The sequence below is a fragment of the Theropithecus gelada genome, chromosome 19, assembly GCF_003255815.1.
Source record: "Theropithecus gelada isolate Dixy chromosome 19, Tgel_1.0, whole genome shotgun sequence".
NCBI lineage: Eukaryota > Metazoa > Chordata > Mammalia > Primates > Cercopithecidae > Theropithecus > Theropithecus gelada.
This window is the reverse complement of record NC_037687.1, coordinates 25,938,104-25,950,489: the sequence shown is the minus strand read 5'-3', so window position 1 is coordinate 25,950,489 and position 12,386 is coordinate 25,938,104. Positions and strand designations below refer to the sequence as shown.

Sequence of the window (12,386 nt, the reverse complement as noted above, 5' to 3'; positions counted from 1 at the left end):
GTTTTTTTTTTTTTTTTTTTTTTTGAGACAGAGTCTCGCTCTGTCACCCAGGCTGGAGTGCAGTGGCGTGATGTCGGCTCACTGCAAGCTCTGCCTCCTGGGTTCAGGCCATTCTCTGGCCTCAGTCTCCTGAGTAGCTGGGACTACAGGCGCCTGCCACCATGCCTGGCTAATTTTTTTGTATTTTTAGTAGAGACGAGGTTTTACCGTGTTAGCCAGGATGGTCTCGATCTCCTGACCTCGTGATCCGCTCGCCTCGGCCTCCCAAAGTGCTGGGATTACAGGTGTGAGCCACCGCACCTGGCCTTGACTCAGCTCTTTCTAGGGAGCCCTCGTCGGGGCAGGGAGAGGACTTGGCCTCCTTCAGGACCACCTGCCCCTGTCTAGAATGGACTGAGACTGGGATAGAACAGGCAGGCCAGCAGGACCTCCAAGTGCAGGAGGTGGCGAGCGGGCTGCCAGGGCCCCTGCTGCGCCCCATTCACCCTCTCTCTCACTTCTTTCTCCACCCAGATCTGGGCACGAAAGCTTCTCTCTGCCCCTTGGCTTCTGTGTGGTCCCAGAAGATATGCCTCCTCCAGTTTCAAGGTGAAAGGAGGGAACTCGATGCTTGGCTCTGAGAGAGGAGGGGGCTGGCAGCTGGTTTTGGGCATCTCCAAAAGGTCCACAGCCCAGAGATGGCAGTGGGTAGCATAACAGCCCTGCCATTGGGCAGTGGAAAAGGGATGAAACTGCATGTCCCAGAATGCTCTAGGGTGATGGGTCCTTCTTCTCTATGGGTCTGAGGCCCAGGGCTTCATGGGAGTTGTAGTTTTTCAGCTTGGAGGTTGTGGCCAGATTCTAGGACACCCTTGTCTTTCCTCAGGCTGCAGACCTGCAGCTGGAAATGACACAGAAGCCTCATAAGAAGCCCAGCCCCGGCGAGCCCCTGGTGTTTGGGAAGACATTCACCGACCACATGCTGATGGTGGAATGGAATGACAAGGGCTGGGGCCAGCCCCGAATCCAGCCCTTCCAGAACCTCACGCTGCACCCAGCCTCCTCCGGCCTCCACTACTCTCTGCAGGTGGCATAGCGGCCGGCCTCTCTCCCCATCCCTGTCTGCATCTCCTTGCTGTGTCTCTTGCCAGGTGCACCTCCCTTGGTTTGTTTGTTGTGTGTTTCTCCTTTCTGTGCATTCATCATTCGTTTCCTGAGGCCTTCCATTCTCCAGGCCCATGCTCGGTGATGCTGGGTTCGCCGAGATGAGCAGACCCCGTTCCTTCACTTGGAAAACCCTATGCTGTGGGCATAACTCAGTGTGATCTGTGCTCTGATGGAGGCCCTGTGGAGGCTAGTAGAGACCCCGCCTCACTTGAAAGAAAGCACAGCTTCTTCTGGCATAAAGGGGAGCTTAGGGGGGGATGGCGGGAGAGGTGACAGCCGGTGTGATGGTAGGAGAGGGGAGAGCCGGGGGGATGGTGGGAGAGGGGATAGCCAGGGGATGTGGCAGGAGAGGGACAGCCGGGATGATGGCAGGAGAGGGGACAGTGGTGGGTGGGGGGGAATGGTGGGGGAGGGCACAGTCGGAGGTGATGGTGGGAGAGGGACAGCCAGAGGGATGGCAGGAGAGGAGACAGCCGGGGGAGGGATGGCGAGAGAGGGACAGCCGGGGGAGGGATGGCAGGAGAGGAGACAGCTAGGGGGAGTTGGCGGGAAGGGGGCAGTTGGGGGGGATGGCAGAAGAGGGGACAGCCAGTCCAAACCCCAAATGGGAGCAGAGCCTGGTATATTTGGGAGAAATTGCGGTGTTGGATCGTGGTGGAGGAGGCTGAAAATGTCAGGGCCATGGAGAAGCCGAGGGGCTGGGGCCTTGTCCAAGGGTGCTGGGAGCCATCGAGGGCTCTGAGGAAGGGAGGGGCAGGGCCACGTCTAGGTATAGTGAGAACCCTCTCAGGCCTTGTGGAGGACATGAGTTACAGGCGAGGAGGCCGGGCTGGTGACCGGGTGGACCCTGGGCCTGTCCCCACATGGGAACCCAGGAGGAAGAGCAGCTTTGTGGTACCTGGCGAGCCTGAGAGACTTGTGAAGTTTCTAGGAGAGAGATCCAGGAGGCATTTGGTTTTAGGACTTAGAGCTATGGCTGAAAGCAAAGTCTTCATGAGGAAACTTTGGTTGAGACAAGATTTAAATGAGCATCTTGCAGCTCCAGTAACTGGTTAGCAGTTTGGCTGATTTGGGTCCTCCAGAGCATGGTTCTGTGGCATTAAGACTTCTATTCCGTTCCTTTCTTTCCTCTCCCTCCCTCCCTCCATATTTTCCTTTCTTCCTTCCTTTCCAGAATTTTAAGGTTTTGTTTTTTCCCCCTCCCCTCCCACTGTGGACATCTACGCAACACCAGTCGATTCTGTACAGAGCACACACACCTTCAATCACAGCCAGACACTTCTGCCAGGGCATAAGCGGGACGGGCAGGATTACGCCTGTGGAGCCTCCAGGAAGCTGGTTACTTAGAGACCACCACACACTTCTCCCTTCAGCCCAGCACAGCAGTTGTCCTCTGGCTGGGGACCCAGTACTTTTTCTTCAGTGGAGTGAGCGCAGAGGAAGCCTGCGGCCCTGGCAGACAGAACGTGCTGCTGTGATCCCGTGGGTCCAGAAGGCGGAGGGGGGCAGCTGAGGGAGTAGGACAATGTGGTCCCCATGTCACTCTCACTCTGGGACATGTGTGGATTGCAGGCCAACCACGTGTATTATTTTTTATTTTATTTTTTTCTTATTTATTTATTTATTTAGAGACAGAGTCTGTCACTTTGTCCCCCAGGCTGGAGTGCAGTGATACAATCTCGCTCACTGCAACCTTCACCTCCTGGGTTCAAGTGATTCTTTTGCCTTAGCCTCCTGAGTAGCTGGGATTATAGGCGTGCACCACTATGCCTGGCTAATTTTTGTATATTTAGTAGAGACGTGGTTTCACCATGTTGGCCAGGCTGGTCTCAAACTTCTGACCTCAGATGATCCCCACCCGCCTCATCCTCCCAAAGGGCTGGGATTACTGGCATGAGCCACCGCGCCCGGCCTCCAACCATTTTAAAGCCCATAATTCAGTGGGAGGCAATGTTATACAACCATCACCACCATATAGGTTCAAAACTCTTTAATCCCCCATCCCCATTAATCGGTACCCATTGTCCCTCACCCCAGCCCCTGACAACCATTAGTCTGCTTTCTGTCTTTGTCTACCTGTATTTATTATTTTTAAATAATAGGGATGGGATTTCACCATTTTGCCCAGGCTGGTCTTGAACTCCTGAGCTCAAGTGATCCACCCACTTCGGCCTCCCAAGGTGCTAGGATTACAGGCTTGAGCCACCAAGCCTGGCCACCTGCATTTTTGTTGTTGTTACGACTTTTTTTTGAGACAGGGTCTTGCTCTGTAGCCCAGGCTGGAGTGCAGTGGCATGATCTTGGCTCACTGCAGCCTTGACCTCCCAGGCTCCAGCGATCCACCTGCATCAGCCTTCCGAGTAGCTGGGACCACAGGTGTGCACCACCATGCCCGCCCAGCTAATTTTATTTTGTATGTTGCCCAGGGTGATCTCAGATTTCTAAGCTCAAGTGATCCTCCTGCTTCAGCCTCCCAAAGTCCTGGGATTACAGGCATGAGCCACTTTATCTGACCTCTATTTATCTGGGTTTTTTTTTGTTTTTGAGACGGTGTCTTGCTCTGTTACCCAGGCTGGAGTGCAGTGGCATGGTGACAACTCACTGCAACCTCCGCCTCCTAGGCTCAAGTGATCCTCCTGCCTCAGCCTCCCAAGTGGCTAGGACTACAGGCACACACCACCTTGCCCAGTTAATTTTTAAATCTTGTGCAGAGACAGCATCTCAATTTGTTGCCTAGGCTGGTCTCGAACTCCTGGCTTCAAGCAATTCTCCCACCTCAGCCTCCCAGTGCTGGGGTTACAGGTATGAGCCATCATACTGGGCCTGGAAATTCTTCTCTATACCTTAAAGCTTAAAGAGCTTTTTCTTGCGGCCTCATGCTGTGTCATCCTAACAATGCACCTCATTAAGCAATCCCCTATTGTTGGACACTGAGGTTGTTTTCTGTCTATTATAAACAATGTTGCAATAAAGAATCTAGTATGATGCCAGGGGTGGTGGTTCCTGTGTAATCCCAGCACTTTGGGAGGCCCAGGGGGATGGATCACCTGAGATCAGGAGTTCAAGACCAGCTTTGCCAACATGGTGAAACCTCATCTCTACTAATATACAAAAATTAGCTGGGTGTGGTGGTGGGTGCCTGTAATCCCTGGTACTCGGGAGGCTGAGGCAGAGGCAGGAGAATTGCTTGAACCCGGGAGGCGGAGGTTGCAGTGAGCCAAGATTGCGCCACTGCACTCCAGCCTGGGTGGCAGAGCGAGACTCCATCTCAAAAAAAAAAAAAAAAGGAATCCTGTACACATGTCACTTCTTTAAGTACAAGTGTATCTCTCTGCTCAATTTCAGGAACTGTAGGTCAAAGGATATGTAAGCTTGGAATCTTGATAGCTATTACCATATCCACATCTACATCTACAGGGCGTGTCAGTTTCCACGCCCACCAGCAGAGCTTGTTTCCACACCTTGGACAACCCTTGTCCAAGTTTTAGATCTTTTCCAATCTCCCATGTGGTTTTAAAGGTATCTTAAAGTAATTTTAATTTGCATTTTTCTCCCTAACGCTGAATGAAATTGACTATCTTCTCACGAGCTTAAGGGCCACCTATATTTCCTTTTGTGTGAACTGTCCATTTGCTAGGCTGATTTTTCTATCAGGTTAGGTTTTTAAAAATTCATTTGGGGCTGGGAAGAAGAGGCAGGGCAATTGCTTGAGCTCAGGAGTTCAAGACCAGCCTGACCAACATAGTGAGGCCCCATGTGTACAAGAAATTGAAAAAACAAAAAACAAAACAAAAAAAAACATGGCCAGTTGCGGTGGCTCATGCCTGTAATTCCAGCACTTTGGGAGGCCAAGGCGGGCGGATCACCTGAGGTCAGGAGTTCACAACCAGCCTGGCCAACATGGTGAAACCCCGTCCCTACCAAAAACACAATTATCTGGGCATGGTTGTAGGCACCTGTAATCCCAGCTACTCGGGAGGCTGAGGCAGGAGAATCGCTGAGCCAAGATAGAGCCACTGCACTTCAGCCTGGGCAACAGAGTGAGACTCCATCTCAAATAAAATAAAAAATAAAATTCCCAATCCAAGATAGAAAACAGTTACTCTCTGTTTTCTTCTACAGCTTTTATGGTATAATATATATTTTTTTTCATTTAGACTTTTAATGCATCTGGAATTTCTTCTGGTGTGAGGTGTGAAATCGAGATTGAATGTAGTTTTTCTCTAGGTGAATATTTGGTTATCCCATTGTTCAGTCTGTTTACTCATATAGCAGTGTCACTCTGTTTTAAGTATTGTAGATTTATAATCTGTTTTACTACCTGATAGGGCTACTCCCCGCCCCCTCTTGCTCCTCATTTTTATGGTGGTGATTTTTATCCCCCCAGAATATCATAGCTAGTTTTGCTTGTCTTCCATTCTTCATCCATTTATCTATTAATTCATCAAAAACCCACTATGGGGGAAAAAAAGAAAAAAAAAGTCTGTCTGGGTGCAGTGGCTGACGCCTGTAATCCTAACACTTTGGGAGGCTGAGGCGGGTGAATCGACTAAAAATACAAAAATTAGCTGGGTGTGGTGGCGAGTGCCTGTAATCCCAGCTACCCAGGAGGCTGAGGCATGAGAATCACTTGGACCTGGGAGGTGGAGCTTGCAATGAGCCAAGATCAGGCCACTGCACTCCAGCCTGGGCGACAGAGTGAGACCCTGTCTCCAAACAAACAAACAAAAACAAAAACCAAACAAACAAACAAAAAAAACCCACTCTGTGACAAGCACTACCTACCCTGGTGCAGGGGACTGCAAGAGAGGCTGTCTGGTAAAGTGTCAAGAGCAATCCCTGCCCTAAGACTCTTCCACTGTGCAGGAGAGCAGACGCTGAACAAGCAAACCTGGAACCATGCGGTAGTGATCAGGGACAGAGTCTCCAGAAAAAAAAACTAGGTCCCAGACTGGAGTGCAGTGGCACGATCATGGCTCACTGCAGTCTCGAACTCCCAGGCTCAAGTGATCCTCTCACCACCTTCCAAGTACCTGGGACTGCAATCAGGTGCTACCGCGCCTGGCTGATTTTCATATTTTTTGTGGAGATGGGGTCTTGCCCTAATGCCTGGGCTGGTCACAAACTCCTACACTCTAGTGATCCTCCTGCCTCGGCCTCCCAAAGTGCTGGGATTACAGGCATGAGCCACTGAGCCGAGTCGTGTCCTTTGCTTTCTTGAGTCTCCGTGTGTCTCCACCTGTTTGTTTGTCTCTCTGTCTATATCTGTCTCTCTTTTTCTCTTATTTCTGTGACCCAGCTGCTAAATCTCCCCGGCGCTCTCCTCTTGGCCTCCAGCTTTCAGTTGTCTGTGTCTTTGTGTATCTGTCTCTCTCTGTCTTGGTGTCTCTCACTGTCTCTCATGACTGTCTGGAGAAGTCTCCGAGACTCCCGCCCGCGTGTCCCCGCAGCTGTTTGAGGGCATGAAGGCGTTCAAAGGCAAAGACCAGCAGGTGCGTCTCTTCCGCCCCTGGCTGAACATGGACCGGATGCTGCGCTCAGCCCTGCGCATGTGCCTGCCGGTGAGGGGTCCTGGCCCGCCGGGATGGGGAGGAGGGCTGGGGCCGGGACAGCAAGGGCCCCTTGACTCATTCAGAATCCCGCCCAGAGTTTCGACAAGCTGGAGTTGCTGGAGTGCATCCGCCGGCTCATCGAGGTGGACAAGGCCTGGGTCCCCGATGCCGCCGGCACCAGCCTCTATGTGCGGCCTGTGTTCATTGGAAACGAGGTGGGCCCAACTCCAGGGCTGGGGAACTGGGCTGCGTGGTGGGATTCTGAGGTGGGGTCCTGGAGGCCTGGGTCAGGGGAGGGGAAGGGACTGGGGGCCTGGACTCCTGACGCTGCCCCTCTGCCCCTCGCAGCCCTCCCTGGGTGTCGCCCAGCCCACGAGCGCGCTCCTGTTCGTCATTCTCTGCCCCGTGGGCGCCTACTTCCCTGGAGGCTCCGTGACCCCGGTCTCCCTCCTGGCCGACCCAACCTTCATCCGGGCCTGGGTGGGCGGGGTCGGCAACTACAAGTTAGGGGGGTAAGTAGCACCCCCAACCCCAGAACGACTGGCGCACTGGGCGTTGGAGACACAGGGACCAGCGTGCGTGCTTTCGGCCGCGCCCCTGGATGTCACGCGAAGGTGACATCAGCACCGCGCCGGGCTCAGTGCTAAGCGCCGTGCTCCCCTGACCTCCCTGGTCCCTGAAAACAAACCATGGAAGGAAGGAGGGAGGGATTATTTTCCAGATGGACAAAAAGGATCACAGATGGGAAGGCACTGGGTGGAGGTCAGTGGGGAAACCAGGACTGGTCCCGGGAAGCCTCCAGGAATGAAGCTTACACTCAGCTCATTGGCCTCTCGCCCCGGAAACTTCCCCTGATACCCCGGGCTGGGCTGCGCTCCCCAAACCCAGCTCCCACAGTTGTTTGAACCTCCAAAGCCCCTCACCCCCGTGTGGACTTGTGTAAATCTGTCTCCCGGTGGCCTCAGCTCAGCAGGGCAGGAAGAAGACAGCTGGGTCTCCTGGGCAACCAAGGCAGAGGGTGGGCACTGGCGTGTGGGGACAGGAATGTGGCCCCAGCTGGGGGTGCATTCAGGTCCTTTCAGCCACATCCTGTGAGGTCTCCTGAGGGCCAGGCCCTGTGCTGGCAGAAACTGGGCACACATATGAGTCAGCCCCTGAGCCCTGCCCTCCCAGGGCTCCCAGGCTGGTGGGAACCCCAGTATTTGGAGCTTCATGTTCTCTGGTGAGGTGACCCAGGGCATTGTGAAAGGCTTCACAGAGGCCGGACGCGGTGGCTCACGCCTGTAATCCCAGCACTTTGGGAGGCCGAGGTGGGTGGATCATGAGGTCAGGAGATTGAGACCATCCTGGCTAACACGGTGAAACCCCGTCTCTACTAAAAATGCCAAAAAAAAAAATTAGCCGGGCGTGGTGGCGGGCGCCTGTAGGCCCAGCTACTCGGGAGGCTGAGGCAGGAGAACGGCGTGAACCCGGGAGGCGGAGCTTGCAGTGAGCCGAGATGGCGCCCCTGCACTCCAGCCTGGGTGACAGCGAGGCTCCGTCTCAAAAAAAAAAAAAAAAAAGGTTTCACAGAGGAGGCGACCCTTCAACTGGGTCTGAGGAGGAGGGAAGAGGGGGTTTCCTGGGTACAAAAGTCAGCAAACTGTTTCCAATCCTAGAGACCACGTGTACAGGGACGGAAGGAATAGGATCACAGATGATGTTCAGGTTACAAAAATAAGTCTGGGTTTTGCAAAACGCTTAACAAGTAGTCATAGACTCAGGCAGGCCTGGAATACCGGATGGAGGCTAGGGCCTTGTCCCGGGGCACTGGGGAGCCATGGGAGGCTTGTTAGCAGCTGAGGGGAGAGGCTGTCTCTGGGAGAGAAACACAGAAAGTGGCCGGGCGCGGTGGCTCAAGCCTGTAATCCCAGCACTTTGGGAGGCCGAGGCGGGTGGATCACAAGGTCAGGAGATCGAGACTATCCTGGCTAACATGGTGAAACCCCGTCTCTACTAAAAATACAAAAAACTAGCCGGGCGCGGTAGCGGGCGCCTGTAGTCCCAGCTACTTGGGAGGCTGAGGCGGGAGAATGGCGTGAACCCGGGGGGCGGAGCTTGCAGTGAGCCGAGATCGCGCCACTGCACTCCAGCCTGGGAGACACAGTGAGACTCCGTCTCAAAAAAAAAAAAAAAAAAAAAAAGAGAAACACAGAAAGTCATCCAGGTAGCCCAGTTCACTGGGGGAGTCCAGGGAAGTCCAGCACCCAGCCGGGAGGTCTGGAAACACCTCTCAAGGAGGTGACATCAGAAATGGTTTTGTAGCCAGGCACAGTGTCTCATGCCTGTAATCCTAGCACTTTGGGGGGCCGAGGTGGGCAGATCACCTGAGGTCAGGAGTTTGAGACCAGCCTGGCCAACATGGTGAAACCCGTCTCTACTAAAAATATAAAAATGAAGGCCGGGTGTGGTGGCTCACTCCTGTAATCCCAGCACTTTGGGAGGTTGAGGTGGGCGCATATAAATATAAATATAAATATAAATATAAATATAAATATAAATTAGTTGGACATAGTGCTGCATGCCCCAGTTACTCAGGAGGCTGAGGCACGATAATTGCTTGGACCCGAGAGGCGGAGGTTGCAGTGAGCTGAGATCGCACCACTGCACTCTAGCCTCAGCCTGGGTGACAGAGGAAGACTCTGTCTCAAAAAAAAGAAAAAAAGTTTTGAATGACAGCCGAGGATTTGGTCACTACGAAACGGTGAGGGCCGGGCGCCGTGGCTCACGCCTATAATCCCAGGACTTTGGGAGGCCGAGACGGGCAGATCACGAGGTCAAGAGAGGCTGAGGCAGGAGAATCGCTTGAACCCAGGAGGCAGAGGCTGCAGTGAGCCAAGATCGCACCACTGCACTCCAGCCTGGGTGACAGAGCAAGACTCCATCTCAAAAAAAAAAAAAAAAAAAAAGAAGGGAAAATTGGGAAGAGACAGGAGAGAGGGGACATAACCACTTAGGGTCCTGATGCCAAATGAAAAGTCAGGGATTCTGTCTCAGGGGAACTGGGGAGTCCCGGGAGAGCTGTGAGCAGGGAGACAGGAGAGAGCAGGATGAGCCTCCTCTGGGACTGGGCTGGGGAAGGATGGGGCTCCCTTGTCCCACCCAACCAGTCTGCCCTCCACCAGGAATTATGGGCCCACCGTGTTAGTGCAACAGGAGGCACGCAAGCAGGGCTGTGAACAGGTCCTCTGGCTGTATGGGCCCGACCACCAGCTCACTGAGGTGGGGACCATGAACATCTTTGTCTACTGGACCCACGAAGATGGGGGTGAGCCCTCCCGCGACCTAGCCGAACCCTGGTGGGAGTGGGTGGCACCATCATTCCTGGCAGGTTACAGGCCCCAGGGATTCTGGGATGGGGAAAGGGGGTGGCTCCTAAGACGGGGGTGCTAGGGGGTGAGAGGTAACATCTTTCACCCCTCACACCTGCCCTAGTGCTGGAGCTGGTGACACCCCCACTGAACGGTGTCATCCTGCCTGGAGTGGTCAGACAGAGTCTGCTGGACCTGGCTCAGACCTGGGTGAGGACATGGCATCTTCTGGTGATGGGCGCCATGTGCCAGGGGCCAGGGCATCAGAGGGCTGGGGCACACTGGCATGTCTCTGCCCCTTCTCCTGGGTCTGTCTCTCCCCTTGGGCCTCTGTCTTTCTCACTGTCCTCAGGGAGGGAGAGGTGGAGGTCTGCAGCAGGGCAACCCTCTGGGGACACGTGTGTCTCTGCCAACTGCCCTGCAGGGTGAGTTCCGGGTGGCGGAGCGCACGATCACCATGAAGCAGTTGCTGCGGGCCCTGGAGGAGGGCCGCGTGCGGGAAGTCTTTGGCTCAGGCACTGCTTGCCAGGTCTGCCCAGTGCACCGAATCCTGTACAAAGACAAGGTGAGGCGCGGCTGCCATTGTGGGTAGGAGGGAAGGCGGGGAGGGGCTCGGTCCTCACCACACCTTCTGCCCCAGAACCTCCACATTCCCACCATGGAAAACGGGCCCGAGCTGATCCTCCGCTTCCAGAAGGAGCTGAAGGAGATCCAGGTGAGCTGCAGGCAGCCGGGGAATGGGCCGGGAGCTTGTTCCCTGGAGAAGTTGGTGTCCCATGAGCCCCTGGACTAAGAGCCAGCCTCCTTCAGTAGCACCAGGAACAGATAATGGCCCTTCTTATTGGGGCCCTGGAGAGTGGGTTTCCATGCTGCTCTGTGCCCTGGAAAACCCTTTGGGGCTAAATCACCCTTTCCTGTGAGCTCCTGGAGCCCTGGATATTTCTTCAGCCTTGGAAACCCCCTCCCGTGATCCTCTGCGGCTCCTGGGTGCCCTGGTGAGAGAAACCCCCTCCCTGTGGGCCTCTGAGGCCCCTGGGTGCCCTGGTGGGAGAAAGGCCCTTTCCATAAATCTCTGAGACCTTAGCCAGTCCTCTGGCCATCTCAGAGGTCAGCCTCCCAAGATTCCCTGGAGCCCTGGGCTATCCCTTTGGCTGAAGAAAGCTTCCTCCCATGAGCCTCGGGACCTTGGCGCCTTTCTGGCACCAGACTGTTTCCTCCCACAAGCCTCTGGGGCATTCCCATCTTCTGGGCCAAGATCTCTTTCCCAAGAATCTCTGGGCTCCTTTCCCAGACCTAGAGCTACATTTCTGTAAACTTTTGTGCATCAGGACCTAGAACTACACATCCTCTGACTATACGGGCTTTCTGAGCTGTAAGTGACTTTTTCCAAGAGCCTTAGAGGCCTGGCCATAATTCCTCTCTTCAGAACTACGTCTCCCGGGAGCCTCTGTGCTACCTTAGCCTTGATTCCCCGTTCCCCATCATTGTTGGCCGTCTGGGAAGTGGACTACATTTCCCGTGAGCCACTGGGGCACAGCTCCGTAGGCACTTGGCCTGAAACGCCCCAGGGCCTGCTGGGAGTTGTAGAGCAGCTTCCACCTCATCGCTGCCTCCGTTGTTCCGCAGTACGGAATCAGAGCCCACGAGTGGATGTTCCCGGTGTGATGCTGCAGGCTGTGCTCCATATCCACCGACCTGTAGCATCTCATCACGCCAGCACTTGCCTCCCTACCAATGACTCACCTGAAGTGCAATACTAAATAAAAGGCCAGCGGGCGGTGTCTGGGTCTCTGGCGCCCCCCATGTGGTTGCGACACCCCCAAAGCCATAAGGGCCGACCCAGGCATCTTGGTCCCCAGCCCCTCGTCTCGGGTTCAGGTCCGCCCCTTGCTCCTTGTCGTGAGGTCAAGGATACACCTTGGCCCCGACTCCGGATCTCTCCATTCTCAGGCCAGACCGCCGGTGTTGCCGTTGAGTTTTTTTTTCCTCTCTGTCTTTGCTGCAATTTTGAAATAAAATGCCAAAGAACACACATTATCTGGCTTCTTCCGTGACGCGACTCTGGGGCTTTAACCCAGGAATCCTGCCTCCTCAGCCCATTTTATTCTGAAGGACCCAGTCATCCGAGCCCCCGGTGTTCTGACGGTTTCTCTAACCTGGGGGAGCATTTCATGTCTCCCACACTGAACTTACTATCTCCCCCCCACCAACCAGCTCCTCCCCTACTTTCCCGTCACCCAGTCACTGGGCCGGACCTCTAGGTGCTGCGTCCTTTCCTCTCAAAGCCCTCCAGACCCTGATCCCTGTTCCTCCTGCCCCCTGACTCTGCTCTCCATTC

General features: G+C 54.5%; 1 protein-coding gene across 1 annotated transcript in view; it reads left to right on the top strand.

Annotated features, from left to right (window-relative positions):
• BCAT2 (branched chain amino acid transaminase 2) overlaps window positions 1-12,082 on the top strand; it is a 41,037-nt gene extending 28,955 nt beyond the window's left edge. Inside the window, exons 5-14 of the mRNA XM_025368002.1 lie at window positions 514-588; window positions 866-1,066; window positions 6,597-6,707; window positions 6,794-6,913; window positions 7,047-7,210; window positions 9,863-10,005; window positions 10,173-10,258; window positions 10,473-10,613; window positions 10,689-10,763; window positions 11,675-12,082. Of these exons, the coding sequence (XP_025223787.1) occupies window positions 514-588; window positions 866-1,066; window positions 6,597-6,707; window positions 6,794-6,913; window positions 7,047-7,210; window positions 9,863-10,005; window positions 10,173-10,258; window positions 10,473-10,613; window positions 10,689-10,763; window positions 11,675-11,713 (1,155 nt within the window). The 3' untranslated portion in view covers window positions 11,714-12,082. The remainder of the gene's footprint in view (window positions 1-513; window positions 589-865; window positions 1,067-6,596; window positions 6,708-6,793; window positions 6,914-7,046; window positions 7,211-9,862; window positions 10,006-10,172; window positions 10,259-10,472; window positions 10,614-10,688; window positions 10,764-11,674) is intronic.
• The last annotated feature ends 304 nt before the right edge of the window (window positions 12,083-12,386 follow it).